This window comes from Trachurus japonicus, chromosome 5 (assembly GCF_045865225.1).
Source record: "Trachurus japonicus isolate A0001 chromosome 5, Traja_1.0".
NCBI lineage: Eukaryota > Metazoa > Chordata > Actinopteri > Carangiformes > Carangidae > Trachurus > Trachurus japonicus.
In genome coordinates this window covers 29,586,696-29,607,259 of record NC_140911.1, presented here as the reverse complement: position 1 = coordinate 29,607,259, position 20,564 = coordinate 29,586,696, and the positions used below count along the sequence as shown (strand labels likewise).

Here is a 20,564-nt window from a genome sequence, read left to right as displayed (position 1 = left end):
TTTATTCCCACTGTGCGGTGAAAAGTTAGAAACACAGGCCATATTAATTCTGAACAGCCCGTGAGGGCGGGGTGTAATATTTCCACTATACCGCAAGGGACTCGCCATGTCGGATTTACAAATCGAACAAACCCCAAGACAATGAATAGCTGCCCCAATTATTGCCTGATGAGGTTTCGAAATTTTGTGCCATTTTACTCCAAAAATCAAGCATAATTTTTAAACTATGTATATATCTGCGCCTAAATGTCTGTCTGATAACATGTGATTTGTGTGTTATTGTTTAAATTGCGAAATGCATCACGGCCTACGCGTACCAGACTGTTAAAATTCTACAAAGGCGCAGTAGGCACAATGTAATCGTTCCAAGGACCTTCTTAAAGCGGCGAGCTGAGGAAAATTGGTGCTGCGACTTAGAAAACAGAGAAAGAGAAGGCAGTTATTTAGATTACACAGTCTCCGTGTTACTTAATTTATCATTTAGACCTGTTTTATTGTATTACGTTGCCCCAAGTACAGTGTGTGTTTGCTGAAAGCTCTGCAACAACTTAGCCGGCTTTACGTTTGGTAGTCGCTGGGTGGGCATTATCCCCAGTCCCCAGCTAGTTAGCTAGCTAGCTAAAAGCTCTAGGTTAGCTAGCTAGCTAACTATCGAGAGCCGAGGCTGCCCGACCGTAAGGCTGCCAGTCTTCAACACAGCATTCAAACAGAGTAAGTTTTATTAAGTTACAAGCTACGCAAGTTCTATGGGAATGTTTTATGTTAGGAACGAGCCCCGGATTTACTTGAATTTGGGACGTTAGCCTGGCTAACGCTACACCATTCTCCGGGCTAACTGTTGTCGTATGTTCGCATGAAACTCAGTGAAGAATGAATTAATTTGAATAAAAACTGACATAGTGGCGTCAACGTCAGTGCTGTCTGGACATTTATTTACAGTTAAACAGCACCATTCAAAGTCTACAAGCTACAGGCAATTAGCGTTTATTGTAATTGACGTGTCACGTCTCACCGCAGCGTCACTGGCTGTTGTCAATTAAGTTGCTAATTGGTGAGCACGGTTTGTTTTAACTGCCCCCATCTAATTTAGCCCGAGTTTCGGTAATGTTAATCTTTTGTTTGAAATATTAGGAATGGTGCGTGTTTGAGGCCGGGTCGCTTTTCTGATGTCTGCATGTTCATCCAAACTACAGTGATACTGTTGGCCTAAACGTTAAAACTCCTGTTATTGATCAGTTGATTAACATCAGCTGTAACAACAGTCGGTTATCTTTTAACGCTGTCTTCCCTGGACAATTCTATAAGAAGTCGATTGAGCAGCAACTGTTATGGATGATTAAAGTGACAACCTTAATTTTGTTTTTCAACAGGATCAGAGGCATTATCGCGTCCGGAGCTGTTTGTCTTCAGTCAATCATGGAGAACGATGCTTGTGTTGAGCCGAAGACTGGTGATGCTGCTGTAGATCAAGTTAAGCAACAGCCTGCAGCCCCAAGTCCTTACAGATACAGTAAGGTGAGTACAGTATCGTATTTATTGTCATTTATTAACTATATAAAGATGTATTCCCCAACCCTACTTAACAATTCAATGTTGTTATTCTATAGGAAGAGCTTCTGGAAATTAAAGAACTGCCAGTTTCCAATGAAAGGCCAGAATGTCTGTCTGATAAATATGACAGGTAAGGATTGATTTCATACCATGTAGATGTCCACATTTTATGTAAAATATTACTATCTGGGTCAGCCAGGGACTTGACTGGCCTTGGCTGACATGTACTTGACTGAATGCTACTAATATAGTTTGCCTTTGATTGTAATCCACTGATTATAGGCATGTATGTACTTAAAGCAGATATCATTGGCACGGCCGTTTCGGCTAATGCTGTGTTCAAGGCAGGCTTTTGAAACCGTAAGTTACAGCTTCAAGTCACAACTACGACTTGGTAGCGTTCCAGGTAACCCGTAGCTCGTGTTTTTACCGTCCTGTTGTCTGTGAAAGTTCCCTATAACGGCCACTCGTAACTTCCGACCCGTGAACTCGTACCAGATCGAACTGGTATGACTTCACAGGAAGGGAAAACACAAAGTACGAGTTTCCTTGAACGCACCATGAGTTAGCAGCCCCCGCCCTTGTCAGGCATCAATTGGTCCTTGTGCTACGTCACCACATTCACGCGCATCCCTTGGCTGCACACACAGCCCTTCATGCCGTTCTCTCCCCTCATTGGATAACACTTGTATCCCACAAGGAAAATTTTCTCCTCGGGTTACAGCAGAGCAGAGTGACGGAGAGACTCGTGTTTAGGCTGAAATACTTCATGTAAGTGATTGCTGACGGAAAATAGGACTATTTAGGACTTATATTAACAAAAACATTCCACTGATATCTGCTTTAAGCTTCAGTTGATGAGGCACTTTGCAAGTGCAATCTAATTTTGTGCTGCTGGAGTTCTTTGTGTGGAACAAATGCTTTTGAGATGAGATTGTTCTGTGCATCGAGTCAAATGATAAAGAGAAAGCACCACCTATCTGCATATTTACATGAGTCTCTGTTTGCTAACATATTGAAGAAAGCCTGTTCCCCAGGAGCCATCTTTGGCTGAGTCTAGAGCTTTCATCATTTACACACATTTTACATGTGTTGCACCGAGACCTAAAACATGAATGAATACCACCTGACTGTCAGGACATTCAGACAGGGCTGCCTGATCAATCAAATACTCTGCATTTTAACCTTCTTTAACGACTCTCCCAGCCAAGCTGTTTGAAAGATTGTGTTGACATGGAATTCTATTTTTCTTGTCACTCTTTTTTTTGTTTCCTGTTGAAATGATTACCAGTTCATTGCAACAATGCTGTTTTTCCATTCCAGTTATATAATGGATTATTTTATTTAGGGAGGATGAAAATGACTATGACATGGTATAAACTAAAAGAACATTTTTTGGCTAACGTGGCCAAGAAGTAGTGGTTTTTAAATCCGTGTTTGCTGTCTGGAATTTTAAATAATGTTGGTCATGCTTGTTTTTATAAAATATAGTTTTTGGTTTTGGAATCATTTAATCAATTTTTTTGTCTTCTCTGTAATGGGAAAAATGTGTTTATTTGTGATTTTCAAATTGTGTTTTGGTAACAGTGATGGTGTTTGGGACCCTGAGAAGTGGCACGCCTCACTCTATCCCACTTCAGAGCGTAGCTCTCCAGTGGAAGGTTTTAAAAAGGACTATGTGGACGACAGAGTTACTCTGAAACGAAGAATCCCAGGTAAATGGTTTGTTACAGACCAGACGGATCCTAGGGGGCAGGCAGCCATAGGCTAGTAGTCAGATCAGTTTCGGTAAATGTGATTTTCATTACTATTACATAAGCAGTGGCTAGTATACTCACATATTTAGATATTTTGGTATTAAAGAGGGATGAGAAAGTATTAATGTAGTTAAGAAATGTGTGTGTGTGTGTGTGTGTGTGTGTGTGTGTGTGTGTGTATATAGAATCTTCTTCAAAGCAGATTTGCTATAACATAACTATTGTGTAGATTGAATACTCTTAAATCCAGCCTATTTTCTGCATTATTTAGATCCTCGTGAGCGGTTAAAGGAGGATGATCTGGATGTCATACTGAGCCCACAGCGACGCAGCTTTGGAGGTGGATGTCAAGGCAATGCTGCACCTGCACCCCACACCCGTCGCCCCGTCAGCCCCCTAGAAAATAAGGAGAATGAAAGTCTTCGTTTGGGGGCAGGACGCAGAATCGGCAGTGGACGCATAATTGCTGCCCGAGCATTTGAGAGAGAAGCCCGAGCTGAGAAGGAGAGGGAGCGGGAGAGAGACTTTAAAGATAAAAGATTCAGGGTAGGTGTTTTCAGTCCTTCCATGAACTATTTCCTGTAGGGTTTAGCTGGTGAAGCAGTCGGTGCACTGATGGTACCTACCTAAAAAGATGTGCTAAATAGCAGCAACATATCATTTATTTGTTTAAATGCATGCACTAGAGTTTACTTTGTCTTTTCGTCATTTGCAGAGAGACAGAGATTTTGGTGACAAACGTGTGTTTAGTGAAAGAAGAAGGAATGACTCTTATGCAGAAGAGGAGCCAGAGTGGTTCTCTGGGGGTCCCACCAGCCAGTCTGAGACGATTGAACTCATTGGATTTGACGATAAAATCCTGGAAGATGACAAACGCAGGTCCAAGCGGTCAAGGAAGCGGACAGAGTCTATGAAAGAAGGCATGTTAATAAGTTTTGGGCCTTTTTTTTTTTTTTTTTAAATCACAAGTCCTGTTGTTTTTTGTTTTTTAATTTGTTACCCAAGTGTTATCTGGGTTACTAGTGTGGCAGCTAAATGGGAGATATTACATTGTGATCTTTACTGTCACATTTTTCATGTGCAGTTGTGGAAGTGAACGGCGGGCAAGCAGAAGAGCAAGATGCGGGTTTGCAGTCTACAGCGGATCAGGAGGTCCCCCACCCTGACGTTCTGCCGGAGCAGACGGCCGGAGACTTCGACTTTAATGAGTTTTTCAATCTGGAGAAGACGATGCCAGGACTGGCTTCTGTAAGTACAGGGGTGCACCTTTTATTTTGTTGGTGGTTTTTTAAAGGTGTCAACATCACGGGGGTGGCATTTCTATCTCCTAAACCTCTCTCAGCATTTTTCCTTTTCTCTTATGCTGTGTACTAAACGGTGTAAGCTCAGTGGTAGAGGTTATCTCCATTCATACAGTCATTTCAAATCTCAGATTAGGCCTGGGACGATAATCAATAAATCAATTAATCGCACGATAAATGAAAATTAATTCGATAGTTTTTCCGGCCTCGATAAATCGCCATCTGCATGCGCACATATTTGTTTTCCTCCAACCAGTCTGGATGACAAGAGGCTTCACTCCGCATCGGTCTCAGCACCTGGGCCGTTTGTTTTGCAGAATGAACGGAGTGAACCCTCTCTTCAGTCATCCAGGATCTTTGTTTCCCAGAATGCATTTGGCAGCAGGGCAGCGCTAGCTGTAAAGCTAAGCAGCTAAAAGCTATTTTACCGTAATTCTCGCTGCCGCGCTGTTAACACGTCACTTTTTAAAGTTTTAATATTTTTTCATGCCAGAAAGTCACAGTTCAGATCCCCAGTCTGTGGTCAGTTTATCCACATATCGCCTGTTAGGAGATTTCCTCCGACGTTTTTGGAGCTAATGTGGTAGCAGCGAGCAGGAGGAGCGGGGCTTCCCACAGTCTGCAGCATGGATGTATTATGGTCTGCAGCAGCTCACGGGCCGGTCAACCTCCGTCATTGGGGGAGAAAACGACTAAGAAAACTCATCAGCAGGTTTTTAGAGGTTTACCACCGGCTGGTTTAATACTTTTTAGGAGATAAATGCTGGTCTCATTGATGAAATCTTACATCTGTGGAAGTCACATTAGTTTGTTTGAATGAAAAGTGGAGCTTCAGGTGTGTAACGTTATTGGACAGAAGAGCAGCACTGCACTGTTTATTATTTTTTGTTTATTTTATTTATTTAGGATAGTAGCTATAAGTTCTTGTCATTCCAATTACAATGGTTAAAAAAAAATACTCATGAGAAATAAAAGTTTATCGCATTTAAAAGGGTCTACTTGCATTATTATGAAATATTATTATTATATTAGTGGTTAATTTGTTCTCAAAAAATGTGTCAATAATATCGTTTATCGTCAATAATTTGTGGGACAAATATCGTCCAAGCAAAATTTATTATCGTCCCAGGCCTATCTCAGATTGTGACTTGAGGTACAGTTTGACCTGACAAATTTTGCAATCTGTTTATATCCAAGTGTGGGTCTCTTTTGAACTAAAACATTAGGTTAATGGAACACTTGTAATACAAGATGACCTCTGCTGCACTAGCTTGACCTCACTGAACCTGATCTGAGGTGGTGGGTAATGTCACTAAATGGTGCGCGGGGTCAAAGAAACATTAAATGCATCAACAATCCAAATTTATGCCCATCATTAAAGCTTGTTACCAATGGGACAACTTATAGCTTGTTACTATGAAACCTCCCTACAAACTAAATGAGGTTGTGGTGCTAAATCAACGAAATGCATTTACTGGCATTGCGCTCAGTCTTCTGGCACATTTTGTGCTAACTCGATGGAAAGCACTCTGAACGTAAGTGTCACCTTTCTTCTCTCAACCTTCCACCTTCTGTCTGCCGATGTTTGTGTCTTCCACTCTCTGACAGGCGTCTGTGTCTGTCTTGCAGATGATAGAGGATGTTTTGGGGGAGGGCCCCGTCTCAGCCAGCCGCTTCAGTCAGTGGTTCTCCAGTAACCTGAGCCCTTCAGGCAGCCGATCCAGCAGCCTGAGATCCACTCCTCACGAGGAGCTAGAAAAACTAGCAGGTATTTGATTTGATTCCTTTGGCTGTCTCACTGTTTGTCTGAAGGTTGTTGTTTTTTTTCCCAATGTCACTTAAATGTCTTTTTGGAAGAAAAGACATGAATTCTCCCGCTTGTTTTGTTAATGCTCCCAAAACATATTTATTGTCCTAAACCTTGAATGACTTCTCTCCTGTTCCTTTAAAGGGTTTGATCCATGCTGTACATCCTCTGGCCAAGGCCCTGTCCAGTACTTCACACCTATTCAATCATCAGAGTGCAAAGAGAAGGTGGACATCCTGGAGCTGCTGCACAAAGCCAAAATAGACCTGAAGCCTCTTCTGTCCACTCTGTCGGTCAACAAAGCTCGGCTACGGGAAAGTAGTGAGTTTCAGATCATCAAAATGTTGCATTTGAACATCACATTTCACTGTATAACGCACTGATATGATGATTAGGTACGGTTTTGCAATATGGATGAAACTCTGGGCTTGATATATTTCCATTGGGAACACATTTATGGATGGAATCATCAGGCAGGAAATGTTTCTGGCTAATCTAGTGAAGAGATATCTAACTAATAACTTTTGACCTAACTGATTTACATCACTGCTTACAATTGCCAGATATTTTAAGAAATGGTCTGGTAGAATCAGCCAAGAGATATTTTGTCTGTATTGCATATTGATATTACATGAACCTAGTTCCATGCCACTGAAGATCATTCATTATTTTAATAAGTTTTGGCCCTTCCACAGGACACTCTATTTAAGGTTGTTTTCACACCTGACCAAGAGGACTCTGTTCGATTGTGGAGCTGAAAGTTGTAACTTTGTTGCGTTTATCACTTCACGGTTTTGCCTTCACACTGCCATTTCTGAAGTGCACCAAACTTTGTGAATAACGTCACGCAGTTGACCCACAAAAACAAACGGCAAACATGGAGCAGCATGTTTTAATTAGCTGCTTCATGGATTCATTCAAGGAACCACAGTTTTTTTTTTTTTTTCCAACTTATCAAATAATGGTGGCTCAGCAAGCCGTTTAATATGACCATCAGGTCAGGCAGCAAGGCAGAGAGCATTTCACTCTTCCTTTCATTTTCTCATTGTAAAACGGCACGGAAGGAAAATACCATTGATGACGGACTACGATGTGCTGTGTATTGCAACACTTTCTAACTTTGGACCAAGGGGGCAGTTGTCGGTCTGAGAAGTGAAGCTCACTTCCGCGTTCAAAAAACTGCAATCCCCTCGAATTCCTCTGGGGGCTGGTGTCAGAAGGGAGCATTCCCCATAGACCCCCATGTTAAAATCGCCGACTTTACATCCTCAGTAAACATGTTAAAAGCCTGGTGTCAGAACGTTTTTTCGGCTCAATCGATAGTTTCTACCCCCGCACACACTCTGAGGGGGGTGAATTTTTTTTTAAAGCAGAACTATGCAGCTCGGCCGGAAATAGCTCGCTCCTTCGTTGGTTTCTCTTTTTTTCCCTCTCCGGAGCTCCCCCACAGTTCTGGTAGGCACATGTCACTGTCGTAAAAAAAAAAAAAAAAAAAAAACTCGCCGCCGCCACCTCCTCCACCCCCCCTACACGTGCTTGTGTTTACTGCTGTTTGCTAAGCCCTGCTAACACCGAGCTAACGCTAACACGGCGCTAATGCTAACACGGAGCTAATGCTAACACCGAGCTAACGCTATGCTAACACGGAGCTAATGCTAACACGGCGCTAACGCTAATACAGCCACACACAGGCACAAAGACACAGACATACACACACAGGAATAAAGGTTCCAAAACGCGAATGTGTGTGTGTCATGATGTATTACATTATCTTATAAAAGACCCATGGTGTGTGTATCTGTGTTAGCATTAGCTCCCTGTTAGCCACAAGCTGAACTTATTTCATGTTTCATGTTTCCATGGTTTCCTCCGACTTTCCGAACTCAAACCAATCACGATTCGTGACATGCATGACGTCATATGCGTTCTTATCTCGTACTGCCGTAAAGCAGTTTCTCGCGATACTTCTATCCATTGACGAGATTTGTAACACCGAGACGGACGACTGATCTTGCAAGTGCGGTTTTCAGCCAGTGGGGGGGGTGAGCGCATTGGCCTAGACCCCATTCACTTCATAACAGGTCACTCAACCATCACAGTGACTCTGAGCCACAATAATTACAGCCCAAATCCTGCATAGTTCTGCTTTAACTCTACCGTTTTACTGTTATTAGGTTAAAACTCTGGCCAATTAGGGCGCGGAAACGTTGAGTGACAGGTCCGAGCAGGTCCGTGGACAGCTGCTTCGAGGCCAGTGGGCGGGTTCTCGGCCGGCCAATCCAACATGGCGCTGTTCAGGCCGCCATATTTGAGTCACAAAAACGACTCCCCAAAACCAATGGGTGACGTCACGGACGCTACGTCCATTCTTTTTATAGTCTATGCTTTGGACCTGTGTTTGGTCCGGTGAGCATTCACACTGCAGACGAACCACACCACGGTTCACTTGCAAGCGAACCGTGACCCATGTTTTCAGGTGGACCAGTGTTCACTTCATTTGGGCAGGTGTGAAAGCTCATCCGAACCAAACAAGCGGACTATCCCAGGAAACGAACCAAACAGCTCTGGGGCCTGTTGTTCGAAAGTAGAATAAAGATATCCAGGATAAGTGGAAAAGCCAGGTTGGACAAAGTCTCATAAGTCCATCCTGGTTTAGTTGGTTGTTGGAACGCCGAGCCAGGCTGAGGAGGGGCGGCTTTGTCAAGCCAGGTGTAACTAATTCTCTCGTCAGTAGACCACAGACATTGATCACAGATTCACTGATGAGAGGACAGGTGTGGCTACTTTCCTCCAATCAACAGGCTCTTAATGCTGACATCAGGGGACACACCTCTCTTAAAAAAAGCACCGCTGCTGTCGTAAAGCTCAGAGAGAGCACGGCGGACAACTGCGGACTAATTTAATAATCCAAAATTATAATCACAACTCAAATTCCTTTCACAAATTAACAGTTGTGCACTTTGCCTTAATGATGAGCAGTGGAAGATGATTAATTGCACAAATCTGAAGTAAAGTTTACAGCACATGGCCAAATGTGCAACAGGTGAAAATGAATTAAATATTAGAACAAAATGCTGTTTGGTGCTTCAATAAATTGCCGATAACAATGATGACGAGGTCTATAAATTATTTGGAAGGTGCTCACACTCACTCAATTTTATTCTTATTTTCTTACCTCAACCAATATTTAGGCCAATATAATCGTAACATTTTATGAAAATAATTTTGAAGGCCTAATTATGAAAAAAAAAGCCTAATAAATATTGTAAATGTTTCATGTTTTTTAATTGTTAATGCATTTTTATTTGTTTTTAGAACACGGCTCTCTTGAATACTCGATTCTGATCACCAATATTCTGCGGTGTTTATTTCTCGATAGACCACCGCTGAGCGGACCGTTGCTAGGGACTCCATAGCAACGGCCGACTCTGCATGTCCGGTCACGGCCGCTGTTTTGCTGAGCCTCCTCCCGTTTGTGCATTTGAAGCCTTTGATAATCAAACAGTGGATCGATGGATTACCATACACGTTTGTGTAGTCCTATCTGTCATAAACAAGAGATTATGGGGTGCGTTTGTGTCGCAGAGCTACAGAGAGGAGAGGAGCTGTGACACGGTCAGAGGTTCTGATGCAAGTTTACTTTTCAGCCACGATGTGGAAATAACTTAGGAGCCTCCACTCTCCCTGTAACAGGTTACAAGTCGTTTATCTAACATCACTATTAGTCCGAAGCTATTTAATGACGGTAAAAATGAAACATAAAGTAAATATCCTGCATAGTTTCTCTTTTCTGTGCTGCGCTGGTCAGAGCGGCGTCCCGAGCAACGGTCTAATTTTACATTAATAAAATCTCTTTTTATCATTATTTTGTGTTACATTATTGAATGATTTAGTTGTAGGCCGTGTTCTAAGCGGGATAATGTATAGTTGGTCGGTTGTTATGGAGAAATAAACCCCTTCAGGTTGTATGAAACCCCTTCGCGTCGGGGTTCCATACAACCTGTCGGGGTTTATTTCTCCATAACAACCTCCGAACTATACATTATCCCTTACATAATTCAGGCCAATATACATAAGAACATGTATGAAACACATTGATTTCTGATCAGAGTGACTGCTGACTTCACAGATAAAGACAACAGAATCAACTAAGCCTGGCTGTTAGCCTGGTCTGGAGCAGGCTAGCTGCAGAGAATAAATCACCATAGTAACTTGACCAGGATAAAGGTATCCAGCTTTCGAACAACCGACTTGAGGCTAAATTAGGCCAGGATAACCAACATATCCCGGCTTAATCCCTTATCTAGGTTTCGAACAACAGGCCCCTGGTGTGAAAGTGACCTAAATAGATGCACATGTCATAGTGTCAGACGTAGCCTCTGTTCATCTAGTCATCAGACAAGATAAAATGATTCTCTCAGTATTGTAATCTATTGACATCATTAATCTGTGTTTGTGTCTAGTGTGCGCATAAGACTCTTGGGTTTAAAAAGGCTCATTGCCACTGGGTTTGCTGTTTGGCTGAGCCTATAATTGTTGCTGAGGGTCTCTATTGTCTTCAAACCTTTTGTTTGTTTTTCCTGTGCCAGCTCACACTGGAGTGGTGCTCTCACTGGAGGAGGTGGAGGGAGGGATGAAGGGGATGAAGCTGGACTCAGAGCCACAGGTGCGAAAGGTGCCGACTCCACAGAGAGGTAATGGCACACCCTTCATGGCTGAACATTTAGAGGAGGCTTTAACGGGTGGCCCCAGTGCTCGTCCACGTTCGCGTGACACAGACATGTCTGCCTTTAATAAACTGGTCAGCAGCATGAAGGCAAGTGGAACTCTCCCATCAGCTCATCCCAAAACCAACACAAACAATGTAAGTGAACCTCAATATCTTTGTTTTTTTATACTGACCTGGGTTCACACTGGATGATAATCAGCATTTTGCATGTTGAACTTTTAACAGGTACCCTTTTTAAAAGTGAGATGTCTGAACATTGCATGCAAGCTTTTAGCCAAAAGACATTTTCTTTATCTTAAAACAACAAATCTAGCGATGGGCATAAATTTGCTTCTGAACTTCATGAGATTGTTTTTGTTTGAAAGCTACAAGTGTCTTTTTCATGCAAGACTGTTTTTGAATTGGTGTTCTTGTTTACACAGGGGCAATAACTGTCTCTACTGTGTCTACCGTGTCATTGGATGTTTAACAAGCAAAAGCACATCAAAACCTAAAAGCATAACTGACTTGCATGACCGACACTTTGCTTTTGACTTGCTTGTAAAAATCTCCTCAGTGGGCTCGCAAGTTACCATGTTGGAGGAGAATTCAGACAAGTGTTTGGCATGTCCAAACTGTCACCATTTGAAAGCCAGTTTGTATTCTGGTTGTTGATTTGATGCAATTCAAAACTCCTGTAACACGGTCTACAAAACGCTTACTGGGGTGGGTCTTTACTGCTGCTTTACTACTGTTTTTGGTCAAACTGCACCCGCTAAAAACTCTGCCTCCCTGTATAATACAGCAACCTTCAGACCCAGCTGTGGTGACAATGTCTGAAGCTCAGGTGCCTGCTCAGCAGCAGAAAAACATATTCCAGGTGTGTATTTTTACACTTTTACCATATGTCTCTCTGGTAGTGCATCACTGTTGCAGAATAAAACTTTATTTTTTATTTTTTGCCACCGATTCGATCATCAGTGAGATGGGCTGATGGCCATGTGTAATTTTTCCTGGAGTTATAGTTTATACTACAACACTTTGGGTGTCCTTTTTCCTGTTTTAGGATTTTTTTTATGGGGATAATCATTCTAAATATCTTCATTTGGATTAACAAATCACTAAATCCTGATAATATCTCAGAATAACAATCGTTATTATCTTAAAAGATTTGAGAATTAGGCCTTTACTGGCTTCCATGGCTGCCAGTGTTCTTTCTATTTGAGCCATGAGGTAGATTTTTAACCTCCTTCTCTGTCCCCATGGCCCTTCCAGTATTTGTGTATTGGGTTGGGGCAAGTTTTCTCGCTTCAATTTGTCGTTTTAATGCAGTGCTTCCCATACATTCATTTAATCGTGGCGGCCCAGCTTTTGGTTCGACCAACGCAATATCGCTCTGTTCATTCATCTCCACATGGCTCTCTTTCTCCATTATTGTCGTTCACACACAGACAAGCGCGCATGCAGTAGTAGTGCACGAGACTCTTGCATAACGCAAACCTGTGGGAAACACTGTATGTAAAATGTTTTGTTAAAACCTCAGTAGATGGTTGTGAAGTTCTTCCGCTGCTGGAGAAAAAAATACATTTGAAATATTAATTCACCTTTTTATCCCAGCCTACTGTGGGAAATGCTCACTAAAAACAGTGCATGTACTTGTTTAACTTCAACTCTGGTACAGATTGTATTTGAGAAGCAAGACTGGCACCGCTGATGTTTTAAAAACTCCTGCTGCACATTGATTTAGAGTGTTGTAGTCTGTAGCATGCTTTATCCAAGAGTGTTGCTTCAATCTAGGATGGTTGTGAGTTCCCAGGTTGGCAGATGGCCTGGGTTGATTTTATGAGGGAGAAATACTCTATCCCACATTCATCTTCATTGAATCCAACTTGGACCAATAACATTATAATGAATGGGAGCTAATGAGAAATGTGTTTGTATTGTAGGAGCTCTTAGGCGGTCCTGCCCGTAGTGGCTCCCCCACGCTGCTTGGCAATCTGTTGGGCAACACCGAGGGCCCAACAACCTCTGCCCCTCTTCATAGCCTACTACACAAGGGCCCCTCCCCCCCTCTCTTTCCACAGAGGGCACCCTCACCCGACTACTTCAACAGCCGTTTGCAAACTTCAGCAGGTAAGACGAGTTTCAGCCTTTTTTTTTTTTTAAAGATTTTTAAACCACACCATGGAACTAGAAGGAACACCTACACGTGGTAACTTCCTCTTAAAATCATAACTTGCATGTTTCACTCACACATTTTTGATTACTATGTGGGATGCTTGTTTTTTGCTTTTCTGCTTCAAATATTTCATTTCAAATTGGAATACATGGAGCAGTTAATGAAGATAAACATATGTTACAAATATTTAAATGTTATGATAAAACTTGAGGAGTTACTGCCTTAATGGCCTATCAGCTTGGAGCAGATCAGGAAAAGTCTCCAAGATTGGTTTCACTCCTATTGCCTTTGTCACATAGAAGCTACTGTTGATAAAAGCTTAGCATTGTGTGCTTGTTGAAAAACAAGATGCATCTGTATGGTGTTAAACCAGTCTCTCCCCCTCCCATATCCAAGGTTATCCTGTTGGCCCTCAGCCCATGCTGCCAGAACAGTTTGCTGATGTTCACCGGTCCATCAGCCCTGGATCTGCTGCACAGCAACAGGTAACTTGATGTCTGGACACAGTTAACTTGAATTAATGGCTTCAAGCTACATTTTATTTCATTTGTTTTTAGGTGTTATTGGCAAGAGGTGAACAATATTTAAGCTTGGATGAGACTGACTGACTGACTGAATGACTGACTGACTTTATATATTATAATAATAATAATATCGTAATGCATAGTTGAGTACTGCTCCATGTAACCTCAAGATGTAAAGGTTGTAATTATGGCTATCATAGTTAATGTGTTATTTGCAATGCGATTAATTTTTTAAAAAAAATTTGGAGTGTGGGACCTCCAGTCCAGCAGGTGGCGGTAAGGCACTTTCAAGTTGTTTGCCAACCGCCACTAAACTCCCAAGAAGAAGAATGAGAGTTAAAAACAAAACTTATGAACCAGCGCATCCAGCGTTTAAACAAGACTGTGGCAGCCGCAACTCTCCTGCGCTGGCACACACAAACTCACAGGCACATGGACAGGTCACGTTGTGACGGCAATAAACATATGCGCCAAATCGCGCTACTGTACCACCCCCCCATCAGAGTTTCCTGTTGTTATTCTCACATTCCTCAGTTTACAGTTCAACACAAAGTTAATGGAACTATTTTTTATAGTAGCATAAGAGACCGAGATCTGCACTTGAATGTGCTGCACATTTTGTACATGCAACTCTACATATTTCTCAGTGTGGTACAGAGTAATCTTTTCCAAAAACATTGCTTCTCTCAGAATAAGCACTATATTTCTGTTAACAGAATGGTTATGGACAGAATTAGTGTATGCAAAACACTGAAGTTGTCTACTACCTCTTCAGTTTTAAGACCAAATTTTTGTAGCATTTTATGATCTGTATTTTTTAAATAGACATGTTAAGTGGGTCTTAATTGCACTTTTGTATTTGAAAGAAGAAATAAAAAGATGAAAGACATTTTATCATTGTGTTTATTTGATTCTAACCAAGACACAAAGCAATTCTTATCATAGAGATTTATCGTGAGTTAACTATGGAAAAAATGCGATTGACAGACCTAGTTGTAATATACACTTAGAGTTTTCATTGAAACAGAGGTCCTATTAAAGTGTGTCTTTAGCTATCGTTGAGGTGTCTCTGTTTGTCTTTGTCCAGATGAGGGCACTGTCCATGCCAGTGAATCAGGCCGACCTGGAAGCACTGGCGTTCCAACAGGACCTTGCTTTACATGCCCACCACTCATTCCAGTCCAACTACAATAAACCACCACAGGACAAGTCCTTTCGAAATCGGTTAGTTTTTTAAATTTTCCTTTTCAAATGTTCTTCCAATTCCATTCTTGTCTGTACACAACATCTATTGCACATCTGTCCGTCCTGAGGGATCCCTCCTCTTAGGTTCCTCCTGGTTTTCTTGGGTGTTTTTTCCTCAGTGGATGTGAGGGTGTAAGGCAGAGGATGTTATGATGCTGCATAAAGCCCTTTGAGACAAATTGTAAAAACAGGCTATACAAATAAACTAGCCTCGCCTCACCTGCGTAGTACACATGGTCTTTATCTTCTGTGGAACACATTTGTGTTGGGCTTCAGGTCTTGGTTAATTTTACCAACAAATAATGTCAGTGATATAGTTGTTAGTAGTAGTTAGTAGCTGCGTTTCCATTACAGATTTTCACAAAATAAAAGCGATATTTCTGAAACTTCGAAAAAGTGCAATTGCTATTTGCGGGTGTTTCCATTGAAAAGTATTTTGCGAATGAGCCGCAATGCGTCTTGCGTTTCTATGGTGACGGCACAGCGATAACAAAGACAAAAACAGCGCTTGATTGCTGAAAGGCAAAGCCTGTGTGGCGCTGGCAGCGGCCACAAATAAGGACGCACTCACACGAGGGCCAGTTGTTCTGTACCGTGCTGAAGCTCTAATGCCCCCTCCCCTGTCCCCCACTGGCCCACACTCACACCACCTCCAACCCAAGCTGATCAAGCACGGTTGCCTCCGTTGATATAGAGGGACTATTTGTTTACCAACACGGCGGATGTGTGCTTTAACCTGACTGCAGAAAGAACGGAGCTTTTTAAACACCAGCGGTGATGAGGCGCTGACAACAATATAGGTGGTTGTACTGTCCACACACCCGTACTGGTTTATGTGACTTAAGGTGACATTTCGGCGCAGGAGGGAGTGGGAGCCTGGATGCGAGCCAGTCTCCTTCAACCATGCACGGAAAAGGGGAATGATAGGAAAGGTTTTTCTAATTTAATGAGAAGCAATGCCCAGGTCAGCAATGCATGACAAAAAACATGTGGTTCATTTGTCCCCTCAAGTTACATAAACCAACACAGCGTGGACACACACAACTCCGGTGACGTGTAGAAAAGCGAAAAGTGTTTCCATTACACTTTTGCGATACACGTTTGTATCGATACGTCTCAAAAACCACCTCATGAGAGCGCAAAAACTTTTTTGCGATATTTGAGAGTTTTTTCGAAATGTAGGTGTTTCCATTACAAGTTAATTTCGATATTTAGGTTTTGCGCATTTCAAGGGGTAATGGAAACGCACCTAGTGATGTGTGTTGCATGATAGCCTTTCTTACTTAAGCCTTTGATCACTGTTGACATTTTCATTTTGCATGCATTAATTGGTCTAATTGAAGCTCCTAGGGCAATATATAAAGGTTGCCATTTGCTAGTTGACGTGTGTGCGCGTGATGTGCTTGTGATCAACAGGCCGCAGCGTGTGAATCGCTCCCCTGGTCCAGGTCCTCAGCCTGCTGGGAGAAGCTCTCCAGGCAACGCTGTCACCAGCATGGTGAGTATGAACCTGAAGGCCTGTTCATACTCGCAAGAAGAAAGACATTTGTTCTCGCTCCCAGGGAAGTCAAGGCTGCTCCAATTCTTCAGTTCTTGCAGCTTGTTCTCGACACATTGGCTGGGCAGAACTTTTTTTCTCGTATGGTGTCCAAAAACTATTGTGTGATTGGTCAGAAATTTGACGTGGCCGTGGTTGAACAGGGTCATTCCCGCTTTTCCACCGGTGCGGAAATTTGTACAGGAATGGATAGTTCTGAGGATCAGCTGGCCGGGACGGTGAGGAAATATGAACATCAACACATCCTGTCCCCTATGAGGATGTTCCAGGAGTCCTGCACATGGGTTTCTCATGAAGTATGAAATGCCCTGGCCAAAATGAACTTTGTCCTTGTTCTTGCCACCTCGAGAAAATGAACACTGTTCTTGTGAAGTATGAACAGGCCTTTATTCTCCCTGATTGACTTTTCCCCCCAGAGACCCACTATCTTTAAACTTTGCAGTGTAAATTCTTGGTAATGGTGGTATTGATTTTTTTTTTTTTACCCACTACAGTTGTCCCCTTCATTTACACCCACATCTGTGATCCGCAAAATGTACGCCACAAAAGAGAAAAGCAGAGATGACCCATCAAGTCGTTCAGATACCAAGGAGGAGGGAGCAGCACATTCTCAAGATGGTATGGAGCATCAGTTTGTCTTAAAACAAACGGCAAGGGATGAAATGCTGATCATAGACCATTGTCATAAATGTCTTGGTTTGCATCAGACGAGTACTACAAGTCTAACATTGAGATTTGGGCTGTGATTACAGACGGTAGCTCCCCAAATCTATACCTGGAAGCGATGGATGGGAATGCTGCCCAGTCTGGGGGGATGAAGGCCAGCTCACAGACCCTGCCAAGCAAGGATCAGGAGCGTCTCAGGCCTGGCCCCTCTGGACGCCATACACCCACCATGGTACCTCCAGGACCATCATCTTCATCTTTCCCTCGCCCCATCTACCCGGTACCGCTGCTATCTCACGTGCCTATGGTGCGTCCTCCTCCCCAGCTCCACCCTAATGTGGTTCAACGAATGCTGGCACAGGGCATCCAGCCCCAGCAGCTCGGCCCTGCTCTTGTTCAAGCTGGTTAGTGTCTTTGTGCTCGTTTTGTCCCCTTTTTTTAGAAAATGTAACTGTTATGCGAGTCGTTGAGCTAATGGAAGCCTTTACTTGTATTTGCAGGTATATTTCCACCACATGTTGACCTTGCACAGCTTCAGAGCTTGCCCCCAGCCCTTCTTGGACAACCGCTGTACCCCCTCAGTGCAGCAGCTCATCCACTTCTACCTCCCAGAGCCAACACTCAGATGCAGTTAGCAGTTATGCAGCAGCAACTTCAGCAACAGAGACCAAGTAGGTTGAAGAAATTTCAGACATTACTGCTCATGTGATATATTTCATTGGTGCCATAAGAGAAGAGTTGGGTTATCAGTAAGAACTTGAAATTAAATGTCTTTCTTTTTTTCTTCAAATTTCAGTACACCCAGGCCCCCAGTCACAGAGCCAAGGCCCCCACCGGACAAACGGCTCCCAGCAACATGGGGGCAGCCCCCCTCTAGGCCTCGCCAAGTGGTTTGGATCAGACGTGCTGGAACAGCCACTCCCCTCTATGCCAGCCAAGGTCATAAGTGTAGATGAGCTGGAGTTCCGGCCATAAGAAAATAAACACTGGCGAACAGGATTTTTTTTTTTTTTCTCTTTTGCCCATCTCCACCTCCTCGTTACCAGAAAAATGTGAACTTTAATTTGAAAGACGGTGCACAGAACTGGATAGTCTAACCATGCCATGCTTTGTCTTCAATCTTGAAGTCACTGCTTTTGAAGAGGCAAATGATGGAGATGTTTTTTGCAGCTGAGTGAATTTTTTTTTCTATTAGATTCTGTGCAGTAAATAATGTATAGGCATAATTGTACAGACCTTGGGAAAGAATCGTATTCTCCCTGTATATAGGTATGGTTTCTTTAACTTGGTATGGGGAAGGTGAACTTATCCTGCAGTTCAACTGAAAACTGTGAGACATTGTCACCACGAGTTGGTAGCATTCCTCTGTCTTGTCCACCGTGATTTCCCCCACCCCGCACCGAGAGGGGGTCACTGCTTAAGATAGCTGTTGGGGTGATGAGTAACTTCAGTGTCTGCTCAAACTTTCCTTTGTGACATCGCTAGTGGCCCCTTTTTCTGTAGGAGTGAGTGGCGTGGAACGTTTCAAGACAACTCCAGGGGATGACTGTGCCTTTTTTTTTTTTTTCTCCAACTGTATCCTCTCCCATCCATTCTGTCACTATGAGGGACAGCACTGCTCACTGTCAGTTTTTGGAGGGTGTTTGGGGATGCAGTTTATGTGCGATTAAGTTATAAAAAGCACAAATAGAATTAATAAATAAAATCTTCAGTAAAACAGCTTGTTTATTTGTCTTTAAATGGGTTTTGTATTGCTACCATGATCATAGATGGCTGTGTGAATATTTGCATTGGGCATTTTATTTATATAGGTACAACAACAGTGCTATCTGGTACAACTCTGCACTAGATTTTGTATCAACTATATAGTTGCAACCAAACTCTGGATTGGGTTGAAATTACTTATCAATTTTGGGTCCACCAGTTGGCACGAGGGGGCGGCAGATTATTAAAGGCATTTTAACATTGCAGTTTAGTACAACACCACCTTAACCTCAGTAACATTACCTGAACTGATTATGTTAAACTCCACAAATGGTTTGGTAAGGTTTGAATTTATGATAAGCTGTTGTCTTGAATTGCATTATACTGTTCTGTCCTAAAGGTGTAAGTCTGAACTCTGCAGTCATGTTAAACAAGTAAAAGATGTCTGTGTTTCTTACTCTATTGGTTACATTAACCAGGGCTGGTTGCTGAAAGGTCACTCGCAGATTGTGTCTGATCTCAACCAAAACATTTACAACTGAACTGCATACATTACATGGAAAATCTGCACTCTTAGGGTGGTGCAGTAAAATACAGTGAATCCAGTTTTGCAGTTGGTGATGGGTCCAATATACCTGCAGAATAGATATTGCAGCACTGGCAAATAAGGACAGATTTGAATGTTTGAATACGGTACACTATTGACAAATGTAAAATTGAAATCTGGTCAACGTTCTTAATATTCATGTTTTATGTATTTGTTGGTGCCGCCTGCAGCGACCTCAACATATAGGGCGGATGCTCTACCAACTGAGCCAAACACTGCCCCTGTTTGTAAGTTTGTAAGTAATGCCACACAGCAGGTTAAAGTTTGTGATTGGGCATCATTTATAATGGGTTTAAAAGCTGCATTTGTTTCATTAATGGCTTTATTAGAGTTTGATAATTAGTATTATTAGAGTTTAATAATTTACTAATGTAATTTGATCAGTAATAAGCAAACGCTAAAAACTTTATAGATTGCCAGATTTAGATATCCTCCTCCAGCACAACACTTTTCTTATCAGAAGCCCATTTATTCATTTGGGGGCTCCTTCTAATGGATTGTTTATCATTGGTGCAGCCAAATGATCAATTTACAGACGGCTTATTACCATAAAACGAGACTTGATTGATTATTGTACCCGTGATTTATTATACCATTTATAATTAAAGGTAATTAACTAACTTTTGGTAATGGCTTATAAAAACTGAGAAACGAAAAAAACAACAATGACACTAAAATGTCATGTGTTATCTTAAAACTCTAAACTGACAGTTTAGTATAAATTGACATTATAGTGGGTGCTTTTACTCTAGTGTAGGCTACATACTGTCACGAGTGGACCACTTGTGTGTGGTCTTGTGGTGGAGCCGGACTGTACCTGCAGCCATCAGTACAGTATTGTTTCAGATGTGTCTTCACTGTGCTAACAAACTGAGCTCACAGAGAGGAGGAGGGAAGGAGGGGGGGTTGTTTCGGCTTGGTCGGTGGGGGGAGGGGTTTTACAACCAGACCAGGCAG

The 20,564-nt window shown here is 42.4% G+C and overlaps 1 protein-coding gene across 1 annotated transcript; it reads left to right on the top strand.

Annotated features, from left to right (window-relative positions):
• The first annotated feature begins 379 nt into the window (after positions 1-379).
• Positions 380-18,477, top strand: eif4enif1 (eukaryotic translation initiation factor 4E nuclear import factor 1). The gene is made up of 19 exons (XM_085777271.1): positions 380-711; positions 1,371-1,515; positions 1,608-1,681; positions 3,139-3,266; positions 3,580-3,858; positions 4,034-4,228; positions 4,393-4,556; positions 6,239-6,377; positions 6,561-6,737; positions 11,006-11,280; positions 11,930-12,004; positions 13,071-13,257; positions 13,700-13,788; positions 14,915-15,051; positions 16,489-16,570; positions 17,125-17,248; positions 17,383-17,700; positions 17,797-17,967; positions 18,093-18,477. The coding sequence occupies exons 2-19, from the start codon at positions 1,417-1,419 to the stop codon at positions 18,269-18,271; spliced, it is 2,892 nt and encodes a 963-aa protein (XP_085633397.1). The 5' UTR covers positions 380-711; positions 1,371-1,416; the 3' UTR covers positions 18,272-18,477.
• The last annotated feature ends 2,087 nt before the right edge of the window (positions 18,478-20,564 follow it).

Excerpts from the sequence above, each read along its gene's own strand:
- eif4enif1 (XM_085777271.1), top strand. The coding sequence starts at position 1,417 with ATGGAGAACGATGCTTGTGTTGAGCCGAAGACTGGTGATGCTGCTGTA. Across the intron at positions 1,516-1,607 it reads GTCCTTACAGATACAGTAAG|GAAGAGCTTCTGGAAATTAA; the intron begins GTGAGTACAGTA and ends GTTATTCTATAG. Across the intron at positions 6,738-11,005 it reads AGCTCGGCTACGGGAAAGTA|CTCACACTGGAGTGGTGCTC; the intron begins GTGAGTTTCAGA and ends TTCCTGTGCCAG.